Here is a 12,407-nt window from a genome sequence, read left to right as displayed (position 1 = left end):
TTTCAAATGAGGAAAAATTATTTAATTATTTATCTCCCCTTTAACCGGCCAATAAACAATACAAAACATACCGTCAAACATGAAAGCTAATTCCTACATTTTCCACGTCAGGACCCCAACGTTGGAATCATCCTCACTGCGCAGCGCTGCCTGTGTCGAACATCTTTTTGCGGCCCTCCATACCCGACATGGCCTCCACGTTCTTACGCCAGTCGCCCACTTCGCTCGTGAGCACCTGGGCGAGGCAGAGAGTGAGCCGCAATGTAAGGCCGTAAGGGCACATGGGGGGTCGAGGGGTCGTACCTTGTCAAGTTTGACATCCTCCTTCTTGACTGACTTGAGGTTGGCACGGAGATCCATGGAACCTTTGTGCTTGGATCCCAGTAGGGCTCTCATCATCTCGTCGGCAGACACCCTCACCTTCCTCAGGGCGGGCTTTTTGAATTTACCGCCGAGATCCTGCACCTTCAGTTTCAGCTCACGTATCTACACGATGTTATTTACAGGAAAAGTATATTTTTCTTTTTAAAAGTAGAACATGACTCTTGCCCATTTTGTTCATTGTAAATTACGATTACTCCCCAATCCCAAAAATATATACTATATTTTATTGCATATATTGTATGTTCTTTTTTTTTTTTTATTGAATACAGAAACTTAAGTGGAATTTTTAATGTCGAAAGATACTGCAAAAATCTCACGTCAGTGTTGTGTTTGTTGACTTTGTATTCACAGTCGTATCTCTCCTCGTCCACCACATCGACCTTGGAGTGCAGGTCCTTGCACAGTTCCTGAGGAGGTGAAGGTATTTCAAGATGGTTCTAAAAATTACGGTCTCATCTGACAAACCTGCAGCTCGTCCAGCGACAACCCAGACAGTTGCAGAGGAGGCAGCTTCTCCTCCAGGTAGCGCACTTTCTCCTCTTCTCGTTCCTGCCTCTCGTTCTCCAGATCCTCGCAGGCTCTCGTCAGGAGGAGCATCTGATTGGACGAAAGGGGCATGTCAATCAAAAAATCCTGATGCTGTCTATGGTGAGTGACTCACCTTTAAGGAGAGCTTGCGGGAAGCCGTGATCTTTGACTTCGGCTGCAGCAAAAAGATATGTAATTTTATTTTTATACAAAAATTTAACAAAATACAGAAACCAATATACACAAGAAATAAATAGTAACAGAAAATATTTTTTAATTAATTTGATGCATCAACGAAATGTAATTTGTATAATAACATTATTAATTATTTAAATGAATGATTACTAAATATGCAAATATTTAAAACCATCAAATGAATGATATTAAAGCAGCATTGCAAAAACGCTCATAAAAAGTAATTTAACAAGTAAAAAAATACACAAATAAACTGACAAAAAAAAATGAAAAGATGGTTATTTTTGTAGTTTCTTTCAGTTTGGAAAAAAATAAAATCTTGAACTAAATATTTAAAATAACTAGAAAATAACAAATCCAAATAATTTGGGCTGAGTTCATGGTTCACGTTTGGCTAAAAAATACACACAATCCAGTCAAGAATAAATACAGAATAATCTTAATAATTACAATAAATTAAATTAATACAAAAGCTATTTTATGTCAAAAATGGGACAGTAGAATGGTCACATTCGTAGCCTTCTGATGGACATGCATGTAAACAAAAAAAAACTTAAATGTTACAGTTTTTTCCCCTCAAAATTCTGATAGCATAGACCAAATGTAACACTTGTCAACCTTGAATTACTTGCTGTTACTTTTACTTCTCCCTAACCGCCGACAGCAGTGCATGTCATATATGGGTAAACCGCCAGTCGAGTGGCATGTGAAAAGATAAAAGTTATATTAATAGCTCACGTGGATGCTGATAACAACGGGGGGCAGATTAGCTCAAGCCGGTTATTTAGGCGTATGTTCGTAACAAGGACGGCGTGACCCCTTTTTTTCTTAACATGAAGGATTAGCGGTGTGTGAATCCTCACTCACCTTATCCCACTTGGCGTTGATCGCTGTTCTGCTCTGCATCTGCAAAAAAAAAATATGATTAAGTATGAAGCAACCACGTTTAGTTTGACTTTAAAGTGGAGTGGTGAACAAATGAGGGACTGAAGGGAGATTAAAAATATTAAATTGGTTTTAAATCGTGCGTGATTCATAAAGAAGTTAACAATAGCGCCGTTTCTTTCCATTTTTTTAAATAAAAAAAAAAGATTGGACATCTTTTACATATACATACAGTCACACATATTTATAAAGATATGTTTTTAAAAATTAGTCTCAGTCACACATATTTATAAATATATGTCATTACCTTTCCTGGAGTGTCTGAGTAGTGCTCTCGGAGTTGAAGGGTCTGCAACAATGGACCCCTTCGGACAATGGGCCCCTTTATATGAGCCAGCGAACAGGCGAGATAAAGTCTGGTCCACCAAGAATGCTGGCACGGCCCCAGGCTTGATATATGACCTACTATGACATCGCCGCCGCAGGGGGGAAGAAAGCGGAAGAATAAGTCATGATGAGCCTCGGTTACTGCAACAAACATTGTTGACACATTTTTGCTTCTTGTTTATACAAATGAGGCTGAAATAAAAAGGGGGTGATCAGCAAATACAAGAAGGATGATCTATCTGTCTGTCCGTTTGTCAGTCCATCCATCCTGAGTGTTCTGTCATTGCTCTTCAGTGATCCTCAGCAGGTGGACGCGCTATTCCTGATGCAACCCAACTCCGCACACCCAAACACACAAAAAGAGATGATGTCACAAACTTCTTCTCATTGTGGGCTATTGTTTTTATACCACGCTTGTTTTAAGGGCTACGAATTGACTTCAAAACGGACAAATATGTGAAATCAGTCAAACATTCTATTTGGTGTTTGGTTTTTAAATAGATAAATTGAAAATGTAACTCGTACAACATATTGCTTTAACAATGAATGGACGTTCAGAACACTTCAAAGCTGCGGAGGTGTCAGTGCTCAAACTGGCCGCCAGATGGCGGCAGAGCTATGAATTAAAATCTGCCGGGGAGTCCATCAAGTTCGTGCATGTTAGAAACGGAAGTAAACTACAGCTCCTTCACATTACACCGTGATTCATCGTATTAGTTGTTCAATTTCTCCACAACGCATAACTACAGTAGAACAATTGCACGGCAAAACTGCCGTAGTTGCTATATTGGATTGATTCTACAACTACATGCATGTAACAATGGTTTTAAAGTTCTCTACAACCAAAATTGAGTTGATGTTAATATAATTATATTAAAATTAAAATTATTTTTAAAACGTCACTCGCACTGCTACTAGCGTGAAGATAAAACTGTTGTGAAAAGAAACAAAAAGAGAGACGTTGACGAAAAAAACGATATCAATATTTTTTACTCTGAAGGTTTCTTTTCCGTTTTTTGGTACCCCCTTCAAACAGAACGGCTTTGTTTCGGGGGAGGGGGCGTTAACAGGAGGACAAAAAAGAGGGGGTCCGCACTCTGGGGGAGGTTCGGTCCAGTAGCCCCGCAGAGGCCCCAGAAGAGTCCGCTAGACGAGTGAGGCAGCCACGCCGGGAAGGAGCGCCTCCTTGGCGGGCGTGGATTTGGCGGGACACCCGCCGAGGGAGACGGCTGCACGGGCTCATCGGCAACGGTGCAGACAAATCCCGCAATTGGTTTTCGCGCTTCGCTGTTTGAGCGGAACGACAGTCCCTCAAAACCGGTTCGGCAGGGTAAGCTTCATAGCACCAGTTCCGATCCGGCCACCCCTGACAGTCACACTCCGCCTTGCGTGTGTGCGGCATGAGACGGAGGCTCCGCTTCAGCACTCGGCTCTTATAAGGCGTCTGACATTTGGCGTGTGAGACGTACGAAGCGGAGAAGATGTTGATGCGGTGCTACCGGGTCAAACTGTTGGCGTGGGCCGCGGTATGCTTGCTGGTGCTAGGCTGGTACTACGTGTTCCCCGTGTATCGGATTCCCCGGGACAAGGACATCGTGGAAGAGGTGCTGAGGCAGCAGGACCACCCGTGGAAGAGGAACCAGACTGGCATCGACCATTACAGGTACACACGCACACACACGTTCCTTCTGTGTTTACTTTAACACCTATTGTGTCAATAAATCTCATCACCTGAATCATCAAAGTGATTGTCACACACCAATGCAATCCCGTTCCAAAAGATGCCTATCACGACAGATTAGCCAAGCATGTCTCCAGCATGGCAAAAAAATGAAAAAGGTGTGTGCTGGTGGGGGGTGGGGGATTGGGAATTGCAACACATCTTCAGTTACCACCCCGAAATATAATTTTAACAAAATTGTGCTTTTTGTGTATGTAATCCTACAAAATTTGTGTGATGACAGGCATTACATGACAGTGTTATTTTGCACCCCAAAACCCTCAGTTACCACAAAATACATTCCAATTATAGTACAGTTTTGTATCAAATCCTACAAAATTCTCATCAAATGAGGCTAACTCAAGAGCAGAAGATACAGTTAAGGACAAAATTATTAGCCCCCTTTGAAAATTTCATTATTTTTTGAATATTTCCTGGCTGCTACTTACTAGAGCAATGAAATTTTAGCACAGCATTTATGAGCATACCAGATTTATTAGGAAACCTTTATTACACATCATTTTGCTCAGAAGCAGAACATTACATACAAAACCAAAAAATACCATGGTCAAAATTATTAGCCCCCCTAACATCAATAGTCAATTGTGTATCCTTTTTGCTGGAAAACAGCTTGCAGTCGTTTTGTATAGTTCTCAACAAGCTTAAGACAGGTCTCCTGAGGAATTGCAGCCCATTCTTCCTTGGCAACTCTCTCAAGTTCCTCCAGGTTTGATGGTCGTCTGGCGTGAACTCTGGTCTTCAGTTGTTTCCATAAGTTTTCGATGGGGTTTAAATCTGGGCTTTGTGCAGGCGACTTCAGAACATTGACATTGCTCTTCTGAAGGTATTCCTTCACCATTATCAATGTATGTTTCGGGTCATTGTCATGCTGAAACACAAAACGACGACCAAAACCCATCTTTGAAGCAGACTGTATCTTCTCATAATCCTCATGATTCCTTCTATCCTGACAAGTTTAGTCTCATCTGACCACAGAACACGCTTCCAATATTGATCGCCTTTCTCCATGTTGTCTCGAGCATACTGCAATCTTGCTTAAAGGTGTCTCCTTTGAAGGAGTGGAGTTCTTCTTGGTCTGCACCCTCGCAGACCATTTCTGTGCAGGGCTCTTGTGACTGTCTTTCTTGAGACATCTATTCCAGACTTCCCCAAGTCATTAACTAGTGTCTTGGCAGTTGTTCGTGGATCTTTCGATACATCTCTGACTACCTTTCTTTCCAAAGATTTTGAAATCTTTCGCTTCCTGCCTCTGCCTTTGTTGTTCTGTAAAGTGTGAATTTCCTTGAACTTCTTTATAATGCTTCTGACTACAGTTCTTGAGACTTATACTTGTATAACCTTCTCCTTCCTTGTGAGCATCAACAATTATTTTTCTTAAGTCAAGACTAATTTCTTTTCCTTTCACCATGATTGCAGACTAATGTGAACCACAGGTTAACTTCAGCCAAGCGTAATATTGAAAGCAACCTCTAGATTTGATTTCAGGTCATTCATTGAGAGCTTGGCAAAGTTTTAACAACTTGTTAGACCAGTGTTTTGGAATATAACTCAACAGATCGACCAAAGGGCTAATAATTTTGACCATGGTATTTTTTGGTTTTGTATGTAATGTTCTGCTTCTGAGCAAAATTATGTGTAATGAAGGTTTCCTAATAAATCGGATATGCTCATAAATGCTGTGCTAAAATTTCATTGCTCTAGTAAGTAGCAGTCAGGAAATATTAAAAAAATAATGAAATTTTCAAAGGGAGCTAATAATTTTGTCCTTAACTGTATTAGTTTTCATTCCAGAAACTTTAACTACCCTTCAAAATACGTATATGTGCAGTCGACTCATTGTAGTGAAGCGCTTTAGTTTTTGACATTTTATAAGAGGCTTAACTCAATAGCAGGCAATCTTAATTTGCATAAAACAAAATTTATTAGCCTGAAATCCATCCACTGCACTAGTTAGAGTGAATTACTTCAATTTTTGACAAAATTCCAGTAAATTCTTATGCTTAAGTAGATAGGCGAAAAAACTTCAATTCACCATCAGGATATTTCACTTTTGTACTAATTATAGTTGATTACTTTTTGTACCAAAAACTACAAAAATCTATCATGATGGATAAAATTTGGTGGAATTTTTTATTCTTTGCAGTACTGCTTATACTTATGTACCGGTTACATAAAAAAAAAAAATAAAAAAAAAATTCAATCAAGCCCCAACGATCAACCGATTATGTGTCAATCCCCTTTTTGGTACGTATGTGAAAAAAGTTGGCACGCACGCAGACATTTTTGAGGGAAGTTGCTGAAGCCCAAAAAACGGGCACCAATTGGCAAAATTATTCACACAATCAAGAAAGACTTTAGTAGGTAGATTTAAATTGTTTATTAATTTCTGTTAAAGTTGTTGACAGTCCATAAATCTTTACAAAGCAGGTGAAAAGAAGCCACAGTGGATATAAAAAGTGTTCTCCAAAGAGCTTAATCAAATAATTGCCTGATACCATAAAAAAAAACTATGAGGGCAATTGAAGTGAAGAAAAACAATGATGAAAAGTTTTTTTTAATCATTTTCCATTTTTTTTCAGTTAAAAGCATTAAAAGTCATTAAAGTTTGAATTATAATTATTCCTTCATTTTCCAATTAATTTATTATTAATTTTTCCTTCATTTTCCAATTAATTTATTCTTAATTTGAAAAGAAAAATGTACAATTCCTTTCATCAACATGAGATGCTCATGCCACCTTGTAGCAGAAAAATATCTTTTTAACTTTACATAAGCAACCATATTTGTGTTTGGTTAACATACTTGCCCACTTATATGGTAATTAACAATAGTGATACATTTTTGAAAAAATATATTATTGTATTTGATTAAATTTGCTAATACCTGCAGAAATTCTTTAACATGACAAACATTTCATTTTGAGGTCTTTTTAATTTGCCCCTCCCAGGAAGCTGCTGAGTGACTGCTGCGACCCGCAGCGTCTATTCGCGCTGACCAAGGAGAACGCACCGGTGGGCAAGGTGCTGTGGTATGACGGCGAGTTCTACCACTCGCACACGGTCAACAACGAGACCCACTCGCTGTTTGTGCAGGTGAGCAAAGAAGAAGCGAGGGCCTGTTTTTGTTTTCCGTGCACTCAGCGCAACATGACGCTACTGTGGGTTTTATGATATGGAATCATAGGGGTGGGTAGGGGAGGGGGGGTGAGTTGGTTGCGGTCAATAATATGAGATGAGATTCCCTCCACTTACCCGCTTATGTCTTAAAGTACACAATGGGAAAAAAAGGGCCTATTGAGTGTGTATATTTATTTTTTTCAAAAACAAATTGGGCTCTCTTGTTTTAAATGTATTTTGGGCTCGCTCTAATAATTCAGACGATCACCGAGGCCTCCGAGCGCCGCATTAATATCCGGCTTGAGGGGAAGGGGGGGTAGGGGGATGGAGCGGTGTGATGAATATTTGACCCTAATTTGCAGACGCGAGCTGTGCATGCTCATTCATGAAGGGGGAGGTGAATAGAAATAGACATAATAGAAGCAGAACGGCTATGCTAAACCTTCGAGAGGTGAGGCCGGGGGCTCACTGAAAGGCTTTTAGTGGCAAATTGTACAATGAAATTGCAGTATTTTGAGTTCTAATGGAATTATTTTCCATAAACATTTTCAGCACTTCACCTTTCCCATTGCAAAGGCTATGCAAATTATTTACTTGGTGGTCATGGGGTTAGTATGCTAATTCAATTTATTAGCATTAAATCAATTTTTTAGCATAACTGAAAGCTATCACGGGTGCTCGTAAATTTAGCTTAGCTGCGAAGCTACTAAATTCAGATTGTGACTATTGGGTGTCACCACAAAAACTTGAATGGAATGTACTATGTGTTCAGTTTGGAATGTGGCCGAATAAATTAGTCAGAACTTCCTGCGTGTTTCCCTCAAAACACACTGCCCCCTGTTGTTTTGGAGTGTCAATTACAAACAATTGCAGCTTCCCACCACATAAGAATCATTTTTAAAAAATCATGAGTCTCTCTGTAATGAGCGCTATGAGGAATATCACATTTCACGGAGCAATAAATGCCTCATTTGCATAACTCCTGGTTCTTCGTTACATGATTCTGTGCGTTTACCGCGTGACTCTCCAACGTGCGTCTATTTTTAGCGCCTAATTTACAAACCTGTTTAGCTACATTGGATGCACACTCACACTGTCACCCCTCTCTCAAAAGAGCCGCGATTTAATGCTGGCAGCACAGACGAGCTTTCATGCTAAGCTCCTTTATTGTATTTGGGCATTAGCTAAGGAAAGTAGACATTGAGACTACAGTCGTTTGGTCACACAGAGAATATGCAGTACATGTTTCAGGTAGCACATTTGTGACTGAGGCTTTCCTTGCCCAGAGGAGAAAGACTTTCAGTACCTTTAAAAATAAAAAAAGCAATAGAGCAGTTTTAATTCTTTGATTTGTTAGCCTTATGCTAAGATGCTAAGCTAATAAGGAGTGCTGTTCACTTTTTCACACGTCAATGTAAATTAAATGATGAAAATCAGTCTTCAGTAAAAATAAAAAAAATCTCATATCTGGTATTTCTCCAACAACAGATCCCCTGTCTCCAACCTTTTAAGAACATATTTTTTTGTGAGTAAAACCAGATGAGGAGTGTGCACGTGTGAGTGTTATTAGAAGCCAGACATGTTTCCGGAGGGATTTTCTGCACGGTACATTTCAATGAGATGACGAGCTGAATCATTCCTGCTTTATTTATTTTAGCACTGAGTAATTTACAATTCAATAAAGGACAAATACAGATATTATATAAAAAAATTTTTGTTTTTTACATTCGTGCAGGCCAACCCCCTCCCACTCCCCCTCAAGAAGTGCGCAGTGGTGGGCAATGGCGGCATCCTCCGGCACAGCCAATGCGGCCGCGACATTGACCAGGCCGACTTTGTCATGAGGTGACGTCCACCGACATCTGTCTCCCGAGCCGTTCCAACTTGGCTTTGGAGGAACTCCGGTTTGACTCACTGCTGCGCTAATTTGAATGAACGTAGCATCATGGTGGTTACTTTGCATAGCTATGCAAAACTTTGCCCTGTCCCAATTAAACCAATCTCATTATAATTTGGTGGATAGATATTGGTGGATCTATATAAAAGTGATTTCAACTCATATATTTCTAATTTTCCTGTTTGAAATATACAAGGCAAGTCATGCTTTTTATGTATGCTGATTAGATTGTTACTTCCCATGTTTCAATGTAAGCCAAAAGAAACCCCTGACCCAGCAAGTCGTGCAAGTTTGACAGTTATTTGCATGACACACCCAAACCAGTCGTGGCGCTTGTTAAACTGCCAATTATACGAATGATGATCTCATACAGCACAAGGAAATGGATTCCAATCATTATATTTTTTTTCTGTGTGTTACAGGTGTAACCTCCCGCCGCTCTCCAAGGAATACGTGGAGGACGTGGGCACCAAAACGCACTTGGTGACCGCCAACCCCAGCATCATCGAGAAGAGGTGAGCGCACGCTTGACGTCAACAAAAAAAATTGTCATGATGGATTATTGATTAGGAAAAAATAGCAGTTTTGGTGAGATAGTGTGCATGCTGTGGCCACTAGGGAGCAGTTTAATGCAAACAGGCAAATAAGAGTTTTACAACTAGGTGACTCTGTAAACTGCAGTAAATTTTTTTTTTTTTGCAGAGGATAAAGAATATATGTGCGCGACTAGTTACAAGTAGAATTGATCACGCAATAGTAGTTATGTAGACTGTGCAGGTGTATCTAATGAAATGTCCCCTCAGATTCCAGAACCTGATGTGGTCCCGCAAGGCCTTTGTGGACAGCATGAAAGCGTATGGTACCAGTTTCGTCTACATGCCGGCTTTCTCCATGCGTCCCGGCACCGACCCATCTCTGCGTGCCACCTACGCGCTGGCCGACTCCTCGTCCGACCTCACCATGCTTTTCGCCAACCCTGCCTTCCTGCGCAACGTGGGTCAGTTCTGGAAGGCCCGCAGTGTGCACGCCCGGCGCCTCTCTACGGGTCTCTTCATGGTCACCTTAGCGCTGGGCCTGTGCGACGAAGTGAGCGTCTACGGTTTCTGGCCCTTCTCCGCGGACTTGGCCGAGCGGCCCATCAGCCACCACTACTACGACGACATGCAGCCCTACCGCTGGTTCCACACTATGTCCGAGGAGTTCGTGCAGCTGTGGGAGCTGCATAAGAGCGGGACGCTCCGTGTTAATCTGGGACACTGCGGTTAGGTGGCCGCAGTCCCGGCGTCAAATATTAATGCCACCTTCTCGGGACCGGCGAGGACGGGGGTGTTGTTACTAGATCTGCTTGACAAATGGGGCCGATGCGGCCGTTAAAGAACTCCCAGTTGTCCAGCAGAAGTTAGGGGGGAGGAGCTTCGGAAATTGTGAACTCCCCGGATGACTATTGAGGTGATGAGGATGGGTGGAAAGATTTTTCCTGCTTGGCGGCACGATGGCCTTTGGAAAGACCTTTGAGCATCTTTTCAACACCATACTAGTGCATTGAATTGCCCCATGTACTATGTGCTTTGTTTTGATGACTAAGACAATGCAGACTTGGGCCCGATTAATCGCCCGGCAGATTTTATCAATCCACATCATCTCTTTCAATTCTTATTTGTTTGCACATTAAACTATTCCAACACAAAACAAAACTAAGGACGTTAAAACATTCCCTCTCGGAAGCAAAATAAACCCAGCGGATTTTCGCTGATTTTTCTCTCTCGTAAAGTTAAAAACGAAAGGACATAGTCACATTTTTTGCTTGTGGATAATGTTTAATGTTAAGCAATCAAAAAAATTAATTAAACCATTCATTATAAATGTTTTTAGTTTATCAATCAATTAATCAATTGTCGGAATTTTATCCTGCCGAATATTGGCAGATTTTTATTTTTTCATGACATTTGCGGACTTGTAGATTGGACATTAGTATTACGTTGTTCTGAATTTTTAAAATTGTTTTTAATCTTTTCACTAGTGAGGACAACATACTCATACATGGACCATTCATTGCACTAGTAGGATATCAAATAAATGCCCAAACGGCTTTCCACAGTGGTGTAAAATTGATTCGTATGTCTGCCTTACAGTTTTGAGGTTCTGGGGTCGAATCCCTTCTTCTCCCTTGTGCTTGCGTGGGGTTTTTCGCTCCCACATTCCAAAAATGTGCATGTTAGGTCCATTGAAGACTTGAAATTGTATGTAGGTGTGAATGAGTGTGCTTGTTTGTCTCTATGCGGCCTATGATTGGTTGGCGATTCCAGTCCAAAAGTCAGCTAGGATAGGGCACAGCTGACCCACCACCCCACAAGTGGTTGAATTGATGGATTCTCCCTGCATTTTTTGTTTGTTTTTGTCTAGATGCCATATTACTTGGCTTTTTGGGCCCATTTGCCAAAAAAGGAGAAAAACTTGCTGTTGTTTTTGCTCAGGATCCTCGAGGAAGCATCAGTTCCACGCTCGCAATGACTTTTTTGCGACAAGCTCAAAGTTTCTTTTCTGTAAGTAGCGCTGTTGCTATTTCATGTTCAACTGATGCTTTTTTTTTTTTTTTAAATACAAATGTGATTTTGTGCACGTGCACAAAGGCCAAATAATGGTTTCAGAGCGGCTTGTGGACAGAAGAGTGCGCTTGATAAATCTGCTGATTTGTTTGTTTTGTGCAAGAATGTGCCATTTCTCATATGTTCATTATTATTTTGGTCAAGATGAAGGTTGAGTGCCTTTTTTTTAATTCAATGTGAATGGATAATTCCATTTATGGGCGCCATTGATCAGCCTGATGACATGATCTCTGTTAATTTATTGAATTGAACAAAATGTAAAGGTGTAAAGGTGTGTGCTAGTGAATGACACTCATGTGACTTTGCTGTGGTGGTTAATGAAACTGTTTTTTTTTTTTTTATATATGTGCCCATTCCATCCTATTTGTTACTTAGAGGCTGCGGACTGTTGGGAATTGAAGCACATTGTGATGTTATTTGCCGCTTCAGATTTAGATTAAAGCTTCATTTTGTAGCTGATGTCCGCCACTGACTGCTGCTTCTTGTCTCATGACCTCTCTCGTTATCTAGCATACACGCGTCCACATGGGACGAAAAAATTCAACCAGTTAATGGTCAAATTCCATTAATTATTTAGAAAGTATAATACATATGTGTAGCTAGATAAACTAGCTAGCTAGCTAGGTAAATTAGCTAGCTAGATAAACTAGCAGGGTTTCCCGCAAGGG

The 12,407-nt window shown here is 40.7% G+C and overlaps 2 protein-coding genes across 2 annotated transcripts; one reads left to right on the top strand and one right to left on the bottom strand.

Moving 5' to 3' along the window:
- Window positions 1–2,548, bottom strand: LOC125992418 (troponin I, slow skeletal muscle). The gene is made up of 7 exons (XM_049761448.1): window positions 2,300–2,548; window positions 1,975–2,013; window positions 1,046–1,087; window positions 850–981; window positions 702–791; window positions 304–486; window positions 1–235 (listed from the first exon to the last, which is right to left on the bottom strand). The coding sequence occupies exons 1-7, from the start codon at window positions 2,531–2,533 to the stop codon at window positions 134–136; spliced, it is 822 nt and encodes a 273-aa protein (XP_049617405.1). The 5' UTR covers window positions 2,534–2,548; the 3' UTR covers window positions 1–133.
- An 892-nt stretch (window positions 2,549–3,440) lies between these two features.
- st8sia1 (ST8 alpha-N-acetyl-neuraminide alpha-2,8-sialyltransferase 1) lies at window positions 3,441–12,198 on the top strand. Its single transcript, XM_049761073.1, has 5 exons — window positions 3,441–4,042; window positions 7,068–7,212; window positions 8,972–9,081; window positions 9,556–9,648; window positions 9,937–12,198. Exons 1-5 carry the CDS (start codon window positions 3,861–3,863, stop codon window positions 10,397–10,399), a joined length of 993 nt encoding a protein of 330 aa, XP_049617030.1. The 5' UTR covers window positions 3,441–3,860; the 3' UTR covers window positions 10,400–12,198.
- The last annotated feature ends 209 nt before the right edge of the window (window positions 12,199–12,407 follow it).

This window comes from Syngnathus scovelli, chromosome 22 (assembly GCF_024217435.2).
Source record: "Syngnathus scovelli strain Florida chromosome 22, RoL_Ssco_1.2, whole genome shotgun sequence".
In the NCBI taxonomy this organism is placed as follows: domain Eukaryota; kingdom Metazoa; phylum Chordata; class Actinopteri; order Syngnathiformes; family Syngnathidae; genus Syngnathus; species Syngnathus scovelli.
This window is presented reverse-complemented; position numbering and strand designations above follow the sequence as displayed.